The sequence below is a fragment of the Leishmania infantum genome, chromosome 25, assembly GCF_000002875.2.
Source record: "Leishmania infantum JPCM5 genome chromosome 25".
Lineage (NCBI taxonomy): Eukaryota > Euglenozoa > Kinetoplastea > Trypanosomatida > Trypanosomatidae > Leishmania > Leishmania infantum.
Window position 1 is genome coordinate 532814 of NC_009409.2, and position 14548 is coordinate 547361.

A 14548-nucleotide genomic window follows, 5' to 3' on the forward strand; every position below is an offset into this window, starting at 1 on the left:
GTGATGGTGCCTCGTAATAAAGCGGAGATAGCGCTACTCAGGCTGCTCGCGCAGACCTGCATGTGTCCATAGAATCCTGACAACACTTACTCTTCAGTGCATGCGAGGTTATATGTGTGTATGTGCACCATCAAGGCGGCAGCGCACTCGTCGTGCATTGCAACACAAATACGAATAGCGACGCCGACCGTCAAGGCAGGCCAAACTCGGCACGCAGAAAGACGCGCGGCATCCCAATCATCGTGAGCGAGTACATATATACGTATGTTTGTGGATGCCAGAGCAACGGGATCGGGTTGGCGCAACAGTCAGTCGGAGTCACCGTCGTGGAAATCCCCAGCCCGCAACCTTCCTTTGTGTCCAAGCCAGTCGTCCAAGGGGTGATGGCATGAAAGCAGTGAAAGGCGAGAAACGGAGCAGAGTAGTACCCAAGGCACTTCCTCCTCCCTTCCTCTTTCGCAGTCGTTTTCAGGAGTAGTTGCCCTTGTTTGTTAGTCCGTAGGCTGGATGATCGTCTTTCCAGTCAGCCCAGGCGCTATCCTTCTGCCGCTGCCGCTCCTCCACGCCGTCCGGACCAAGGCGTGCGTCCTCCTCAGCCTGTCGCTGCTGCTTCGCCTGGGCCTCGTCCACCTGCCGCTGAATCTCCGCCATCTCCAGTTCGGCGAACTCCTGCAGCGTCATGGTCGGTGCGTTGCGGTCTATCATCAATTCGTTCCGGATCTGCTGACGGTACAACTGGGCGTTTCTGCTGCCGCGGATGGCGAGAGAGGAGGAGGTGGCAGCCGTCGCGGTCGCTGCAGGTGCTGTGACGCCGCCTGACTGCACAATGTCGCTGGTGCGCACCTGCCGCGGGTGATCGACTGTCCCGGCCGCCATCATGCCGCCCGGCAGAATCGTGTAGGTGTGCCGCCCCAGCGATAGCTCTCCTCGGCGCACGGAGTCCATCGTGTCCTGGTACTGCTTCGAGATGGCAGCCCGCTGCTCTGGGTTTAACGCCTCGAGCATGCTGAGCTCACGAGACGATATTTGAAGCTGGTGGCAACCTTCGTAGATAGACCACTTCAGCCGCGCCAACGCACGCGCGCGCAGCGTCTCCTCCTCCTCGCCTCCCGTTTCCTCTGCCGCCTCGCCCTCCTCGGCCATCAGCTCCCGCATGCGGCGCCGCTTCGCGCGGAGGTAGCCCACCTTGTCCTCCTCGGCCTTTAGCGCCGCCCTAAGGGATGCGATGGTGCGAGAGAGCTCAACGCGCTGCGACCGTTGGTCGGCACGGTACACGGCGTGCGTGTCCAGGGTCTTCTTGTCGACAAGCTCGATATTCTCCATCCACTCAAAGAAGACCTTGAGCCACGCGTGAGAGCGGGCAAGCGCCTCTTGCCGCGACAAAGACCGCAGCTCCTCCTCTCGAAGGGAGCGAGAGGTCAGATTGGCCGCGGAATGCGCGACCGTTTCCATCTGTTGCACACCGCTGTCCTGCTCGCTGGGACGAAGCACGTCCTCGCCCCGCATGCGCTCGTCCGCCGAGCACGCTTGCTGCTGTGCGGTGCCGTTGCTGCTGTCACCATCGTTCCCGGCGCGGCTATCCTGGGCGCGTTTCATGGGGCCCTGGACGCGCTGGAAGAGGTCCGCCAGAATATACGGCGTCCACAGCATCTCCAGCGCTGTGGTCGAGTAGTCGTCTATCTCATCGTTTGGTGAAAAAGCTCCAACGGCGGAGAGGTGGCGCCAGAATAACTCAAACTCCGCCACCAACGAGCGTATCTGCGCGTTGAGTGTGGCATCTGTGCTGGCGAGAGAGGAGTTGACAACTTCAGCAATGTAGGTGTCGCAGAGGCTGTTGAAGTGTCCCTTGACGGTGACGAAGTCACGCGCTGCATCCGTGCTGTTCGACATTGCGCCTCAATCGTGTGGCCCGAAGTGGCAATGGCGGGTGGCTGCAATGCCTTTCTGCTTCCACTAGCGGTGGGGGGGGGGGGGCTGCGCACTGCTGCCGACCCCTTCGATGAGAACGAAAGAGCAACCGAGAGGAAACGAGAGAAGCTTTGCCTTTCAACAATCACAAGACACGCGGGCATACACACGCAATCACGTCCGCCTTCGTTCCGTCGGCAAGCGGCTCCGAGCCCCGTATCCTTTTTCTCTTGTCCTGCACGTCTGCTGATGTGATGCTAATCCTCGCGGTGAAGGATGAAGGCACGCGTTGAAAGGGGGGAGAAGTGAGGAAGCGGACGTTTTTTTTTGGGGGAGAGGAGGGAGCGAGAGAGAAGGCGAGGTAAGCGCTTGAGAGGAGAGTGTGGAAGAGTGGGGGAGGGCACCTGCCACAGTAGATTTTGGTGTACGGCATGGTGCGAAACGCAGTGACGGGTGTTTCAGTAGTTGACAAGGGAAAGAGGGATAAGGCAAATAGCAGCGGAGGCGATGTCCAGTCTCCTCGCATGCGTGAGAGAGGCAGCAGCCTTCTCACTAATTGCAGCACCGGCACATGACACCCCAAAACGTTCTTCGTCCCTCCTTTCCTCCCTACAAGTCCCACACTCGATCATGTCTTAGAGCAGCTGTGCAATGTTCTTGAGTGCCGTGCCGCCTCTCTTCTTCTTTGTGTTCTCGCCCCTCCTCCTTGCAGTTTATGCGGATAGCGCGCAAGAGAGAGAACGCCGCGCAGCCCAGTCGCCGCGGCTGTGTCTGCCGCATATAATAGTGCTCAAGGAGAAAGACGCGGCAGCTTTTCTCCTTGAGCTCTCTTATTCCATCCGTCCGTTTTGTTGATGCTGCTTTTGTCGTTGCTACGATACGGGGGATGTGAGAGTGTGTCCGTGAGGATCAGAAAGAAGCACACATCCACATATCTGTGTGCGTGTAAGAAAGCGAGGGCCGGAGCGCAAAGAGGAGTGGAGGCGACGCAGACTCACGTCTGCAAGCGTGCAGGTAAAAAGGGTGTACAAGGTGAGTGGCATCGATCTCAACGTGTTTCAGCCCGTATACCGTGGGCCCGGCCCGGCACGTCGGCGAAAGGCCAGCTCGACCGTGGGGTGCTCTAGCATCTTTTCCTGCCTATACTGCTCGAAAGGGGAAGGTTCCTTTTTTCTGCCCCTTTGGCCGGCGTCCCCCTCTTTCGCGGCCGCCTCGGCCTCCTCCCTGGCGTCGGCCTCGAGATCGTCTGCGTCGATCCCCGTGCCAGGGCGCGCCTGCGTGCGCGCCTCCCGCCACCCGGGAACCTTACCCGCCGTAGAGGTCTGCTCCTTGAAGTCAGCCGGTGAGAGAGTCGCTGCCCGCTCGGCAAAGCGCGCGGTCCAAGTTGCCGCCAGCTCTCGATTCTTGCTCACCAGCGCGCAGCGACGCAGCGAAGAGCACAGCGTGATCTTCATCGCCGTGCGGGACCCAAATGGGATGGAAGAGCCCGCGTCATGAAGCTCTACCCACATAGCCTCGCCCATCTCCAGCGCCTCCGCCCGCTCCTCGGCCAGGGTGCTGCGGGAGAGCTGCGCGATGAGGCGACTCTCCGTCTCCACCGTCTGCATGCGCGGCATTTTCTGGTGCAGCTGTGACTGAAGCTTGCGGCGCAGCTCCGCAACGCTCTCATTCAGGCTATTCAGTGCTGTGAAGTGCTGAAGACGGGGAAGGGTGCGTGCGCAAAGGCCGCCCAACACGCCCGCACAGCACCACCAGCGTGTGGCTCTCATGGCTCGCCACCGGGGAGGGGAGGGCAGGATGTAGCCGCTGTACTGTTTTGTGCCCCTTCAGTAGGACGAGGAGAGGATTGTGGTGCAAGAGTACCACATAGAAAAAGGGAATGAGGTGCACAATGGCAGTGACATGTTGCATAAACCTGTGCTGCGTCATGATCGCTGCCGCCCCATCTGTCGACGCTCCACTGCGGACCTCCAACCCTTCCCCTCTCCCCGCATGGCACATCCGCGCGAGAAGAGCAGCGGCATTCGTTCTCTATTTGGGGCCCACTTGCGAGGGAAGAAGCACCACGTGCAGAGTCCCCACCGCACAGTGCAGGAACACTCACGAAGCTAGCGAAGAGAAAGTGCCGACAGGCGCTGCAGCTGTTCTCTTCGAATGCGTCTTTACACAAGTCCGGACAAGGACGACGGCAACGACGCTGTCCCGCACACTCCATACGCATCACTTAGTGAGCAGAAAGACGCACGTTCAGGGTGCGCCTGCGCAGTTGAACGAAGGATTCGCGTTGTGGAGAGGGAGGGGAAGCCGCCGCCACATGTGGAAGGGAAGACGGCGAAGCGCGGAGACACGAAAAAGAAGCGGGGGCCGGCCCATCAGTGTTGCGGAGGACTCTGTGTAACCGCCCTTAGACATGTACATGCGCTGCGCCATTTGCGAACGCCGTAGCGCAACAGCAACGGGGGCCACACGACAAGACACATGCATACATGCATACGTTTCTCTCTATATATATATAGCCGTATGTATGTATGCATGTGTACCCAACGACAAGAAGCGGCTTGAACGCATACACAGCGTCCTTGATTACTCGATGGAAGGTTCGTTACACAACACATACATAGATAGAGGCTAGCACGGATGCAACATCACATGCGCGCTATTGAAGAGAACAGGTTCGGTTTTGGGTCAGTTGTCGGCCAAGTCGTGATCCTGAACCTCCGCCTCATCCGCCACCTGCAGTGTCTCATCCAGCACACTGCATAGGTTGCTCACGTACCCCACATCCTCGATGTCTACCGGGCGAAAGGTCACCAGATTGAAGTCCGCGAGCAGCGCTCCGATTTGGCGCGACATGGCACGGAAGCGCGACGGAAGCCGTGAGAGGTCCATGTAGTCGAAGTCGCACATGCAAAAGTGCTCCAGCATGCCGTTCTCCTTGAAGTCTTTGCTTAGCAAGTCGCATTTCGTGAGAACGTTGATGAAGGGGCAGTCGAAGCAGACCATGCTGGAAAGCGAGAACATGCAGCCCGAAATGAACTTGCCGCTGTCCGCCGTCGTGGCGAGCGCGTCAAGCAGATAGAGCACCGTCGTATAGTAGCCCTCCTGTTGGAGGAGGCGCACAAAGGCGGGAACGGCCGGCTGGTTCGACAGCACCTCCACCTGTCCTGGCATGTCCACGATAATGAAATCTTCGGCATAGTCGCCGAGCTGCTGCGACACCCACGTGGCACCGGCGGTGACGAGGTACTCCATGCAGAAGACAAGGCCGCCGTTCGGGCCCAGTCCTTTTCCCTCCATCGCGTCCTCGAGCGAGATGAGGTCGCGAATGTCCATCGACGGCTCATATGGCAGCGAGTCCGCCGCGGGGTCCATGTTAGCGATGTGGGTGGAGCGGCCCATGGTGGCATAGTGCTCGGCCAGAACGCCGCACAGGGTGCTCTTGCCAGACCCGGCTGGTCCGATTATGACGGCGGCGTACTTGCCCATTCGCTTATCTGTTTGGTGTGATGAACAGAGGAATATCTGTGTGTGTATGTGTGGCAGTCGAAGCCGCCGTACCATGCAGTGCGCTATGGCAAAGACGAGAGCACAGGTGCACAACACACACACGACCCGCACACTCGCGCAAGGCAAAAGAGGGCACCTCCGTGTGCTCAAGCGGAGTAAGGGACTCGCCAGACAAACAAACGTCCCTTGATTGTTTCCGGTGAGTATGGAGAGTAAGAGAATTTGTACGCCGGCGATGGCGGGAAAGAGACGGAGATTCAAACTGCTCCGTCACGCCCTTCGCCCAATGCACTGGCGGACACGAAGCCCATCCATAACGGAGGAAGGAGAGTGAGAGAAGCAAGAAGAGAGAGCGGAGGAAAGAAGGGTCGAAGAAATGGCAGGCCAACTAGAACGCGCAAAAGAAAACAGCAAAAGGAGAGAAGGAAGTGAGCCCGCGAACACTCGTTAGAGCGCCCGCCCCCCCCCCTTTCACCGGATCCGCGACAGCCGCAGGCACGCCGGCACGCGCTCCCCTGTTTGCATCGACTTTTTGTCTGTCCAACGTGTCCCTTTCTCTGCCATACAGCATGGTAACAACGCCCCTTCCTCCCTCCCACCCGGCCCAGCCACAGGCCCCCGCACCGCGTGGCGCCAAGCAGCCGTAGACACGCGCCGCTGCAGAAATGCGCCGACCCAGTCAGCGAAGCGCGGCCTCCGCCCCAGACCCTCTACCCGCCCTCCCCGCCCCGCAGGGTCGCCCCTCACGGCCGCTCGCCTTGTGCCCGGTCGCCACGTCGCGCATCCCTCGGGGCGCCTCGGGCTCCCCGAGCCAGGGCGCGGTGAGGGCCGGGTGAGATACGTTCGGGTCAGGGCGGCATACTGCCCATCATATGGTTCGCACAAACACGTTCACAGCTGCAGGCCTCCCCCACGCAGCGCCATCCAGGACATGACCGCCGACACCCGTAGCGATAAATCGCTCTGACTTCGCTACGTCGTAGGTACCTGACCCTGGCACCACGAGGGGTGGTCCGGCACTGGCAGGGATAGGGAGAGGAGCTGCCTGGCTTCCCCGCAGAGAGGATGGAGGGGGGTGCACGCGGCCATGATGTACCACGCCCGGAGGCGGCCCCAACCTTTTCATCAGCACGCTGGATGGTGTGAGGAAAATAGGTAAAGGCGACGCACGCTCGCACCGGGAGGGAAAAGGGTGCGCTGTACCTTCGGATGCCACAGTGAGGGTGTCCTTCCTTTTGCCTATGTGTGTGTATGCGTGTGTGTTTTTTAGTGTTTCAAGACCAGAGTGGGACAGGAAGCTCCAGACTCACGCGCACAGACACTCACTTACTCCATATGACAACTCGACAAGCGGCGCAGGCACGCGCGTACTCTCTCCCTCTATCCCGTCATGTCCCCATCCCCTCACCCTCTCTTCGACGAGAGGAGATGCGGCGAGGGAGACAGCACTCAACTGTGTCCCTGAGCCTCCCTCGGCCCGCCTCGCTCTCGCGGTCGCTTTCCGTTGCTCCCGGTGCCCTTCACCAGGGTGGAGCTCATATACACCGGTGCAAACGACGGCGATGCCACACCAGGAGGGTGCAGCAGGGTATTGGCACGGGCAGTGGTTAGCCCGCCGCTTGCAGCAGCAGCAGGGGGCACAGATGGAGGAGCCTCCGCTCCCGTTGCACACGGCTTGGACGTCGAGGTGAGCGCAGGTGAAATGAAATTCGCATTCGCTGCCTGGGCTGCGTGCTGCTTCGACGCTGCTGTCTCGGGCACCGGCCCATCCAGCTGCAAGTCGCTCAACCGAAATGTCTTGACCACCGAGAAAAGCGTCCACTGCAGACGCCCGCGCAGCTCCTCATCCGTCAGCAGCGCGGCTCGTCGGCGAGCCAGGGCAGCCTTGGCATACTTCTTCTTCTCCTCGCATACTGTGCCCAGTAGGTACGACTGCGACTCCAAGTTCTCCAGCCGCGTCTCCGTCTCCTCCTCATCAAAGGCCAAGATGCGACGGTAGGACTCGACGAGCTTGCGGAACATGTCGTGTCGCACGTCGTCCTCGTGGAGAAAGTGGAACATGGGGTTGTGTCGCTGCTTGCTCTGTACGGCAGCGAGGAACCTGTCGCCGTACTTGGCGGTGTATTGAGCTGTCGTCGACAGCACGTCCATCAGCAGGGCCGTCACATCCACGGTGCCGGCCTTCCGATCCAAAGAGTAGTGGTTCGGAAACGGATCCTCGAGGTATCGACGAGCCTCTGCCTCGGTCTGACGCAGCAGCTCCTCGCGCTGCGGGTCGCTCTTGGCGCCGGCGGTACCGCCCATCGTGCGAGTGATGGTGCCAACCTTCGTCATCGTCGCCGCCCCCTTATCGCTGCCTGCCGCGCCGTCTCTGTCCTTGTGCTCACCCGGCTTCTGCGGCCGCAGCTCCGGGTGCTGGCGAAACTCCGTCAGCTTGCTAAGAAAGTAGGGGTAAAATATGTGCGACGTGTCCACGAAAAGGAACTGATTACGCTTGCTCGAGGCGAGCAGCTTAGCCACCATCTCATCCGCCTTGCGCCGATCCAAGGCGCTGAGGCGCGCGGCGAAGGCATCCACCTTCTCCCGCAGCTCCGGGCCCGGAGTGACGATCGTCGGGAGCGCCTCCTCGTTCTCCATCGTCCCCTGCCGATCGAGCTGGTTGTGTGCTGTGCGACGCTCGCCGGTGGTAGAGAAGAGACGAAAGAAGAGAACCGCACGCACCTGCTGAGGGGGGAGGGGCGGGGGGAGGGACTACTGGAGAGCCACGCACCGAGGGAAGGGGGTAGGACTGCTGGTGAGATGCTCGAGAACCACTCGGGGGAGGGAGAGAAAACATACACGAGAACAACTTCCGCTTGTCTTCTCTCTGACAGCATACACAACCACACACGCAGACGCACACTTGCCTCTGTGTGCGTCGGATGAGGCGAGCGAGATGAGCCGAGACGTCCACCGCGGCAAAGGAGCAGCAAGAAGCGTAGGCGCACTCACCTCTGCTGGCGACGGTGGTGGTGGTGTCTGCGACGTCTCACAGACTCCCCGAGGATGATGGACGTATACGTGCACGTGTGTATGTATATGCGTCTGTCTGTCTGTCTGTGCATGTGTGTGTGTGTGTGCATGCGAATGAAGCGAGAGGCGGCAGTCAATAGAAAGGCAAGCAGAGAGGGGACAGTGAGAAGAGCAGGGCCCGCAGAGGAGCAGTCAGCGCGCTGAAGAAGGTGAGCAGGTGAAAGAGATGCCTCACCCTCTCCTCCTCATCGGAAGCGAAAAGAGGATCGTCGGCACACCGTACACACCACACACACACACACATCGTGGGTTGCCATGTCGCGCTGACGTTGATGGTGAGTTGGCAGAGTGGCGGGAGACACAGCATATGATACTGAGCACGGGGGAGAAGCGGCGCACCTACGCACACGCAAAGAGCAAGGGGGAGGGAGAGAGCTCAGCGGGGTGTCCTTTTTCCTTTTCTCGTTGGTGTTCTTCAGTTCCATCACGTGCATACCCACCTATGTGCGCACGGCAGGGAAGGAGGTAGTGAGCAGAGAAGGACGGGCAGCACTAGCACCGCCGTCACGAATTCCATAGTCTACCGCTCCTCCCAAACAGCACTCCTCCTCCCCGTCATACGCAACGAAACCCCTCCCCATGGAGAGAAAGCAGCGATGACAGCGGCGGTTGCGTCGCAATGGCTGTGCAGGCGTTGTGCACTCGGTACGCAGACGCCCTCCGCACAAAGCAGAGCCCCTCAGTATCGTTGCTGCTCGCCACTATGCCGCCCTGCTTGTGCGAGCGTTGTGACGATCTATAACCCAGCACTGACTCCATCATGCAAGGCCTCAGCACCGCACACATGCAAGGCCCAAACGGCACAGAAACACCGCGCACCTGCCGCCGTCTCCCACACTCCCTCCTCATCTCACGGCACCGAGAAGGTCACGACACTCGTCTCCAGCGTTGGTGAGTTCACGTCCACCAGCACCAGCGCCCCAGAGCGGGCAAAGGACGGCACGCAGATCAGGCGCACGCCAGCCTCTGCAGGGACAGCCTTATTCTCCTCATCCTTCGTAGACGCGGCGCTCAGCTTCTCCTTCGATCGCACTGATAGCGAAGCTGGACCCGTGAAGCTGCGGTGAGTCTCTTCGTGCAGCTCCTCCAGCGTTGCGTAGCGCGTCTCGAACTGCGGCTGATCGCAAGCCACGACGCAATGCGGCGTGTGCTGGAACAGGAAAGGGTCGTGGTTGCAGAAAGGGTAGCTGAAGAGCGTGTTGGGAGCTGTCGGGCAGGCGCAGCCAGACACCACCACCATGCACATGGTGTCCAGCCGCGTCGGGAAGCGTGACTCGCGGGCCACGTCGTTTATGTTCTGCCCGGACGTCACGAAGAAGTTGACACCGTCGGCTACCTCGACCTTGTGTTTCTTCGCCTCTGACCCCACGCGCTCCTCGCTCCTCACCTCCAACTCGGCGGTGGCCGCGGCGGGCGGCTGTGCAGTGAAGCAGAACGGATTCGAGACGAGTCGCAGGGTGGAGTGCTTGCCAGCTTTGGGGAGCAGCAAGGGATGCAGCGGCTGCTGCGGCTGAAACGCATCGGACATGTCGTTGGCGCCCGGCATCAGCTCCACCTCCACGGTGCGCACAACGCGCTCCAGCAGCGTGTCCAGCTGCCGCATTAACGCGGCGGAGGTGACCGTGCTAGCTTGTGCCTTGTCATCGTTCAGCCGCACGTGGTCAGACGGGTCGAGCTTCACCTTCTTCTTGAGCTTCAGCTCGTCAGTGGGGGCAATACTGTCACCTCCGATCACCAGTCGCGAGACGCACTTCGCCTTGGCTCGCAAGGAGGCGTTGCCCGTGTTGCCGCATAGGAACTCCACCAACAGCTCCAGCGAGGCGCGCGCGCGAGTCGCCGCGGCCTGCTCCTCCTTGCTACTGCCACGTGGGATGTTGATGCTCAGTCCGCTCACAAACGCGATGTAGCACGGGCTTGCGGCGCGAATCAACGGACGCGGGACAAACGTGAAGCGCAAGTCCCCGCTGAAGGCGTAGCGAAGCACCTTAATGCTGCCATTGGGGAGCAGGGTACCGTAGACGCCCAGCACAACCCCGGTGCAGAAGCGCTCGGCATCGAGTCCTTGCAGCAGGACACGGCCGCTGCTGTCCTCCAACATCAGCTCATCGGCGCTGTTGCACACGCTGTAGTGCTCATCGGCGGCGGCAAGCGTTTGCCCGTCGTTGCTCGCATCTTCTTCGGCCTCATTGCCGAGGCGCATTGCAGCGGCTGCAGCATCCTCAGATCTCTCGGGAGGCGCGGCCTCCACGACGCCGCTCTCCTCATCGTTATCATCGCCAGCGTCAATGCGGACGAGCTCACTCTGATACTCATCAAGGAAGCGGGGCAGCAGCTTCATGTTCTTGTACACAATGCCGACGCACACAGCTGGCATGCCCGGTTGCAGCTCAAGCACGCGCCGGGGCTTCATGGCCCCGGCCTCTGGACCATACATCGGGTCCTCCCGCACAATGCGCTGGATGGCATGCAGAGCAGACGTGTATTGCGCCCCCATTCGGCATCGGTACATGGGTGCATACTGCTGCGTGAACTCCAGAGAACGAAGAAGAAAGCGCTGATGGGTACGTGTAATGGGGCACGCGCTGCGTGTCTCGACAGCCGCAGCAGCAGAGCCGTTACTGATCATAACTGACACTCTTCCTCTCGCCAGTGCTTTCTATTGCAGTGTGTTCTATGTGTGCGTGCAGCCCCGTGTACGCGTCTATCGTTCTCCCTGTGGCCTATGTGTATGTGTCTGTGTGTGTGTGTTGCTGGGGGGAGGAGAGGGGATGGTCGTGCGAGCGAGAGCTGAGGGGGACTACATGCGCTCTTTTAGACCGCTTCGAATCGCTCCCGTATACCAATCGCTTTTCGAGTTTGATCCGTCAACGTAGCGGTCGCTCCCAGTTAGTGGTGTGTCATGCTTGATGGCGGTGCGTAGCGTTTACGAAACAAGGGAGAAAGAGAGGGCCATACAGATTTAGAGAGTGTGCGTGTGTGCGTGCGTGAGAAAGAGAGATTCAGAGTAGCTCAGAGCCGATGCTTGAGATGCAAACCGGTAGAGAAGGCATGAAGGTTACTCTTGCAGCGATCTGTCCCTCACTGCATCAAGCGAGGAGGGGTAAAGCGAGAGTCGGCAAGCGGGCACGCAAACACGCCCCGCGTCGCTGTGCCCCCCCCTCCCCTCCTCTCCTCCTCCTCGCCAAGTCAGGCCAGGGCTCTGCGTGTGGGCTTCGTTTCCTTTTGACGCGCTCGCACTCCCACTCGTGCACAAGAGGCACCACACAGTCAGACCGATTTAAGGAGGGGTGCCACGCGAGGTGGGAAGCAGGTGGGGAGAGGGGGTTCCAGATGCGCCGCTTCAGGTGACGACGTGCCGCGGCATAAAAGAGAGAACCCTCGCGTGCGCAGAGTGCAGAGACTCCCACTCGTGCTCGCGCCTTCGATCAAAACCAGAAAAAAAAATGAGCAATGGCAAGAGCAGCTGCTGGAGAAGATACGCGATGCATCGAGCGACGCCACCGACTTGCCCTCCCCCTCCACATCTTGCCAGCGTGAAATGTGCAGGCCGTTTCTCTTCTAGTTTTTTTTTGGTCCTTTGTGTTGCCATTTTTAAATATTCCTTTGTTTCTTTCACCTTATCTGTTATCTGTCAGGCTCCACGTGCACGTCGGTGCAGATGCGAGTGTGGGCGATCATGTAGAGTCCTATGACCCGGTGCGTCATAGGGATGGGGGGGGGGGGGGCATCAGCGGCGGTTTTAGTAGAGATACTTGGAAAGGGGGGAATGACCAAGCCTTACCTATCCGTGTCGCCTGCCTCCTACACAGTCTTATACTCTTCCACTTACAAACCTTCTCTGCATCTTCGCTCTGATCGTATTTCGAGTAGCCGACGCGTATGCATTCGCCTTCGAAAGAGCAGCAACACGATGCGCAAGAGGGAGCGCCGCAGTTGAGCGTGAGCTCCACCACGCGAAGGCAACAACCTAGGGAGGTTGTGCGTGAGGAGAAAAAAAAAAGGTCGAGCCGCTCCTCTCTTCTCGCACTGTGTTGAGCTGCCACAAACTTCGAAGGGGCCGCACCATGAAGCTCATTCACGATCCAGAACACACACATACACATGTAGGTGGCCTGAGTTCCCTTAGAGCGCATATATATATGAGCACAGCGCGAAAAAGAGACACGCACACGCGCCCACGCCGCCACAAACGCATAGAAGAAAATAAAAAGCACAAGTGACACAGAACCCCCACCACCACTAAAAAGGAGACAGACAGAGACAGAAGGGGGCATGAGCATCACTTCCTGCCAAGAAAAAAACGTGTGCGTGCGTGTCTTGCTCGTCCTCCCTTTTTCGTCTCCGTTGCATGCACTTTCCATGCGCGTGTGTGCCCGCGTTTCGCTTCTCCCTTCGCCTCCGTCTCTTTTTCCTTTGTTGTTGTTCCGGTCTCTGTCGTTGTTGGAGGAGGGGGGCAGGGGCGGCTTCGGACGGGCAAACAAAAAAAAAAGAAAGAAACACAGACACAAAAAAAAAGACAGACAGACAGAGAGGCCGTTCAACACATGCGCAGGAAGTTTGAGCGCTGACGAGCAAAATCCATTAGAGAGAGCGAAGAGAAAGCGCGCGCGAGTGAGCAAGGCGCGCATGCACGCTAAGAGGAGGGGAGGACAAAGAACGACAGCGGCCGGGTCTCACTCGTCATCGCCCATGGGCAGCGGCGCGTTCGCCATGGCCTGCTGCTCCGCCTCCAGCGCGGCCACCTGCTCTGCCGTAAGAGCAACCACATCTGTGTCCAGCATCGGCACCTCCACCAGCATCAGCTCAGGATCGTTGGCCAGCTTCTTCGCCAGCCACACGAACGGTTTCTCAAAGTTGTAGTTGGACTTGGCCGAGATATCGTAGTACTGCAGCCCCTTCTTGCGGTGGAAGGTGATCATCTTCGCCTTCACCTGACGGTCCGCGCAGTCTACCTTGTTGCCTACCAAGACGATGGGAATGTTGTCGCACACGCGCGTGATGTCGCGGTACCAGTTCGGCACGTTCTTGTACGTGTTGCGGCTCGTGACATCAAACATAATGATGGCGCACTGGCCTTCCACGTAGTAGCCATCGCGCAGACCACCGAACTTCTCCTGGCCGGCAGTATCCCAGCAGTTGAAGCAGATCTTGCCACGGTTCGTGTGGAAGGTCAGCGGGTGCACATCGACACCAACGGTGGCGACGTAGCGCTTCTCGAACTCGCCGGTCAGGTGACGCTTCACGAAAGTCGTCTTACCCGTGCCACCGTCGCCGACCAAGATCAGCTTGAAGCTGGCAACGCAGTCCGAGGGTGCCTGTTGCATGATGTACAAATCGTGCGGAAAGAGGAAAGAAGCAGGTAGAAGCTATCTATAAAAATGCCGACCCCAAACAGGAAACAAAAGAGAGCGTTTGTTACAGGGACAACGTGGGCGGATTCCGCGAGGGAGGATAGACTTAGTTTTGTATGGCAGACTCTTCTATCGACGGCGCCCGAGCAGTAGGAGGGGGGAGAGGGAGACAGGGAGTGAGGGCCAAGAGAAGGACGTATGGTGAAATAGAGGACGCACACGCGCGCAACGGCACAAACACAAGTGTGTGCAGAGAGTTCGAGAGGTGAGAAGGATATTCCGGGGGACTCACAGAAAACAAACAGAGGGAAGGGGTCGATAGAGAGGAGGGGGGGATGTGGCTCGCACATACACACACGCACCTTCAATCAACGTGCCCGCATTTGGCGTACACCACCACCATCAGGGAATGGGGGTGGGGAGGAGGATCGGTGCTGACACTACATCTTCCCCTAGGAGATCAAGTGAACAAAAAGCAGCATCTACGGTTTCCTGTGCTTTTTCTTCTCTGTGTCGCATGGGTGGAGAGGGAGAAGTAAGAGGACAGGAGAGAGGGCAGGTGGACATGCGCGTTGGAGCGTGTCGCCCTCCCCCCAAAGCCACCTTTGCTCTCGTTTCTTCACTTTCAATGTTCAGGAAAGGAGGAAGGGCGGAAATATCACACATATGCACACACATACGCACACACACGCACACATTCAAACACCGAA

The 14548-nt window shown here is 59.2% G+C and overlaps 6 protein-coding genes across 6 annotated transcripts; all 6 read right to left on the reverse strand.

The window, feature by feature from the left end:
- Positions 1-468: 468 nt before the first annotated feature.
- Positions 469-1890, reverse strand: LINJ_25_1410 (conserved hypothetical protein; the record flags this gene model as incomplete). The annotated part of the gene is made up of 1 exon (XM_001466135.1): positions 469-1890. The coding sequence occupies one exon, from the start codon at positions 1888-1890 to the stop codon at positions 469-471; it is 1422 nt and encodes a 473-aa protein (XP_001466172.1).
- Positions 1891-2966: 1076 nt separating this feature from the next.
- LINJ_25_1420 (conserved hypothetical protein) lies at positions 2967-3677 on the reverse strand (the record flags this gene model as incomplete). Its single annotated transcript, XM_001466136.1, has 1 exon — positions 2967-3677. One exon carries the CDS (start codon positions 3675-3677, stop codon positions 2967-2969), a length of 711 nt encoding a protein of 236 aa, XP_001466173.1.
- Positions 3678-4593: 916 nt separating this feature from the next.
- Positions 4594-5394, reverse strand: LINJ_25_1430 (conserved hypothetical protein; the record flags this gene model as incomplete). Its single annotated transcript, XM_001466137.1, has 1 exon — positions 4594-5394. The coding sequence occupies one exon, from the start codon at positions 5392-5394 to the stop codon at positions 4594-4596; it is 801 nt and encodes a 266-aa protein (XP_001466174.1).
- A 1470-nt stretch (positions 5395-6864) lies between these two features.
- LINJ_25_1440 (conserved hypothetical protein) lies at positions 6865-8052 on the reverse strand (the record flags this gene model as incomplete). Its single annotated transcript, XM_001466138.1, has 1 exon — positions 6865-8052. The coding sequence occupies one exon, from the start codon at positions 8050-8052 to the stop codon at positions 6865-6867; it is 1188 nt and encodes a 395-aa protein (XP_001466175.1).
- A 1285-nt stretch (positions 8053-9337) lies between these two features.
- On the reverse strand, positions 9338-11113 carry LINJ_25_1450 (putative DNA polymerase delta subunit 2; the record flags this gene model as incomplete). The annotated part of the gene is made up of 1 exon (XM_001466139.1): positions 9338-11113. One exon carries the CDS (start codon positions 11111-11113, stop codon positions 9338-9340), a length of 1776 nt encoding a protein of 591 aa, XP_001466176.1.
- A 2047-nt stretch (positions 11114-13160) lies between these two features.
- Positions 13161-13811, reverse strand: LINJ_25_1460 (putative GTP-binding protein; the record flags this gene model as incomplete). Its single annotated transcript, XM_001466140.1, has 1 exon — positions 13161-13811. The coding sequence occupies one exon, from the start codon at positions 13809-13811 to the stop codon at positions 13161-13163; it is 651 nt and encodes a 216-aa protein (XP_001466177.1).
- Between the last annotated feature and the right edge of the window lie 737 nt (positions 13812-14548).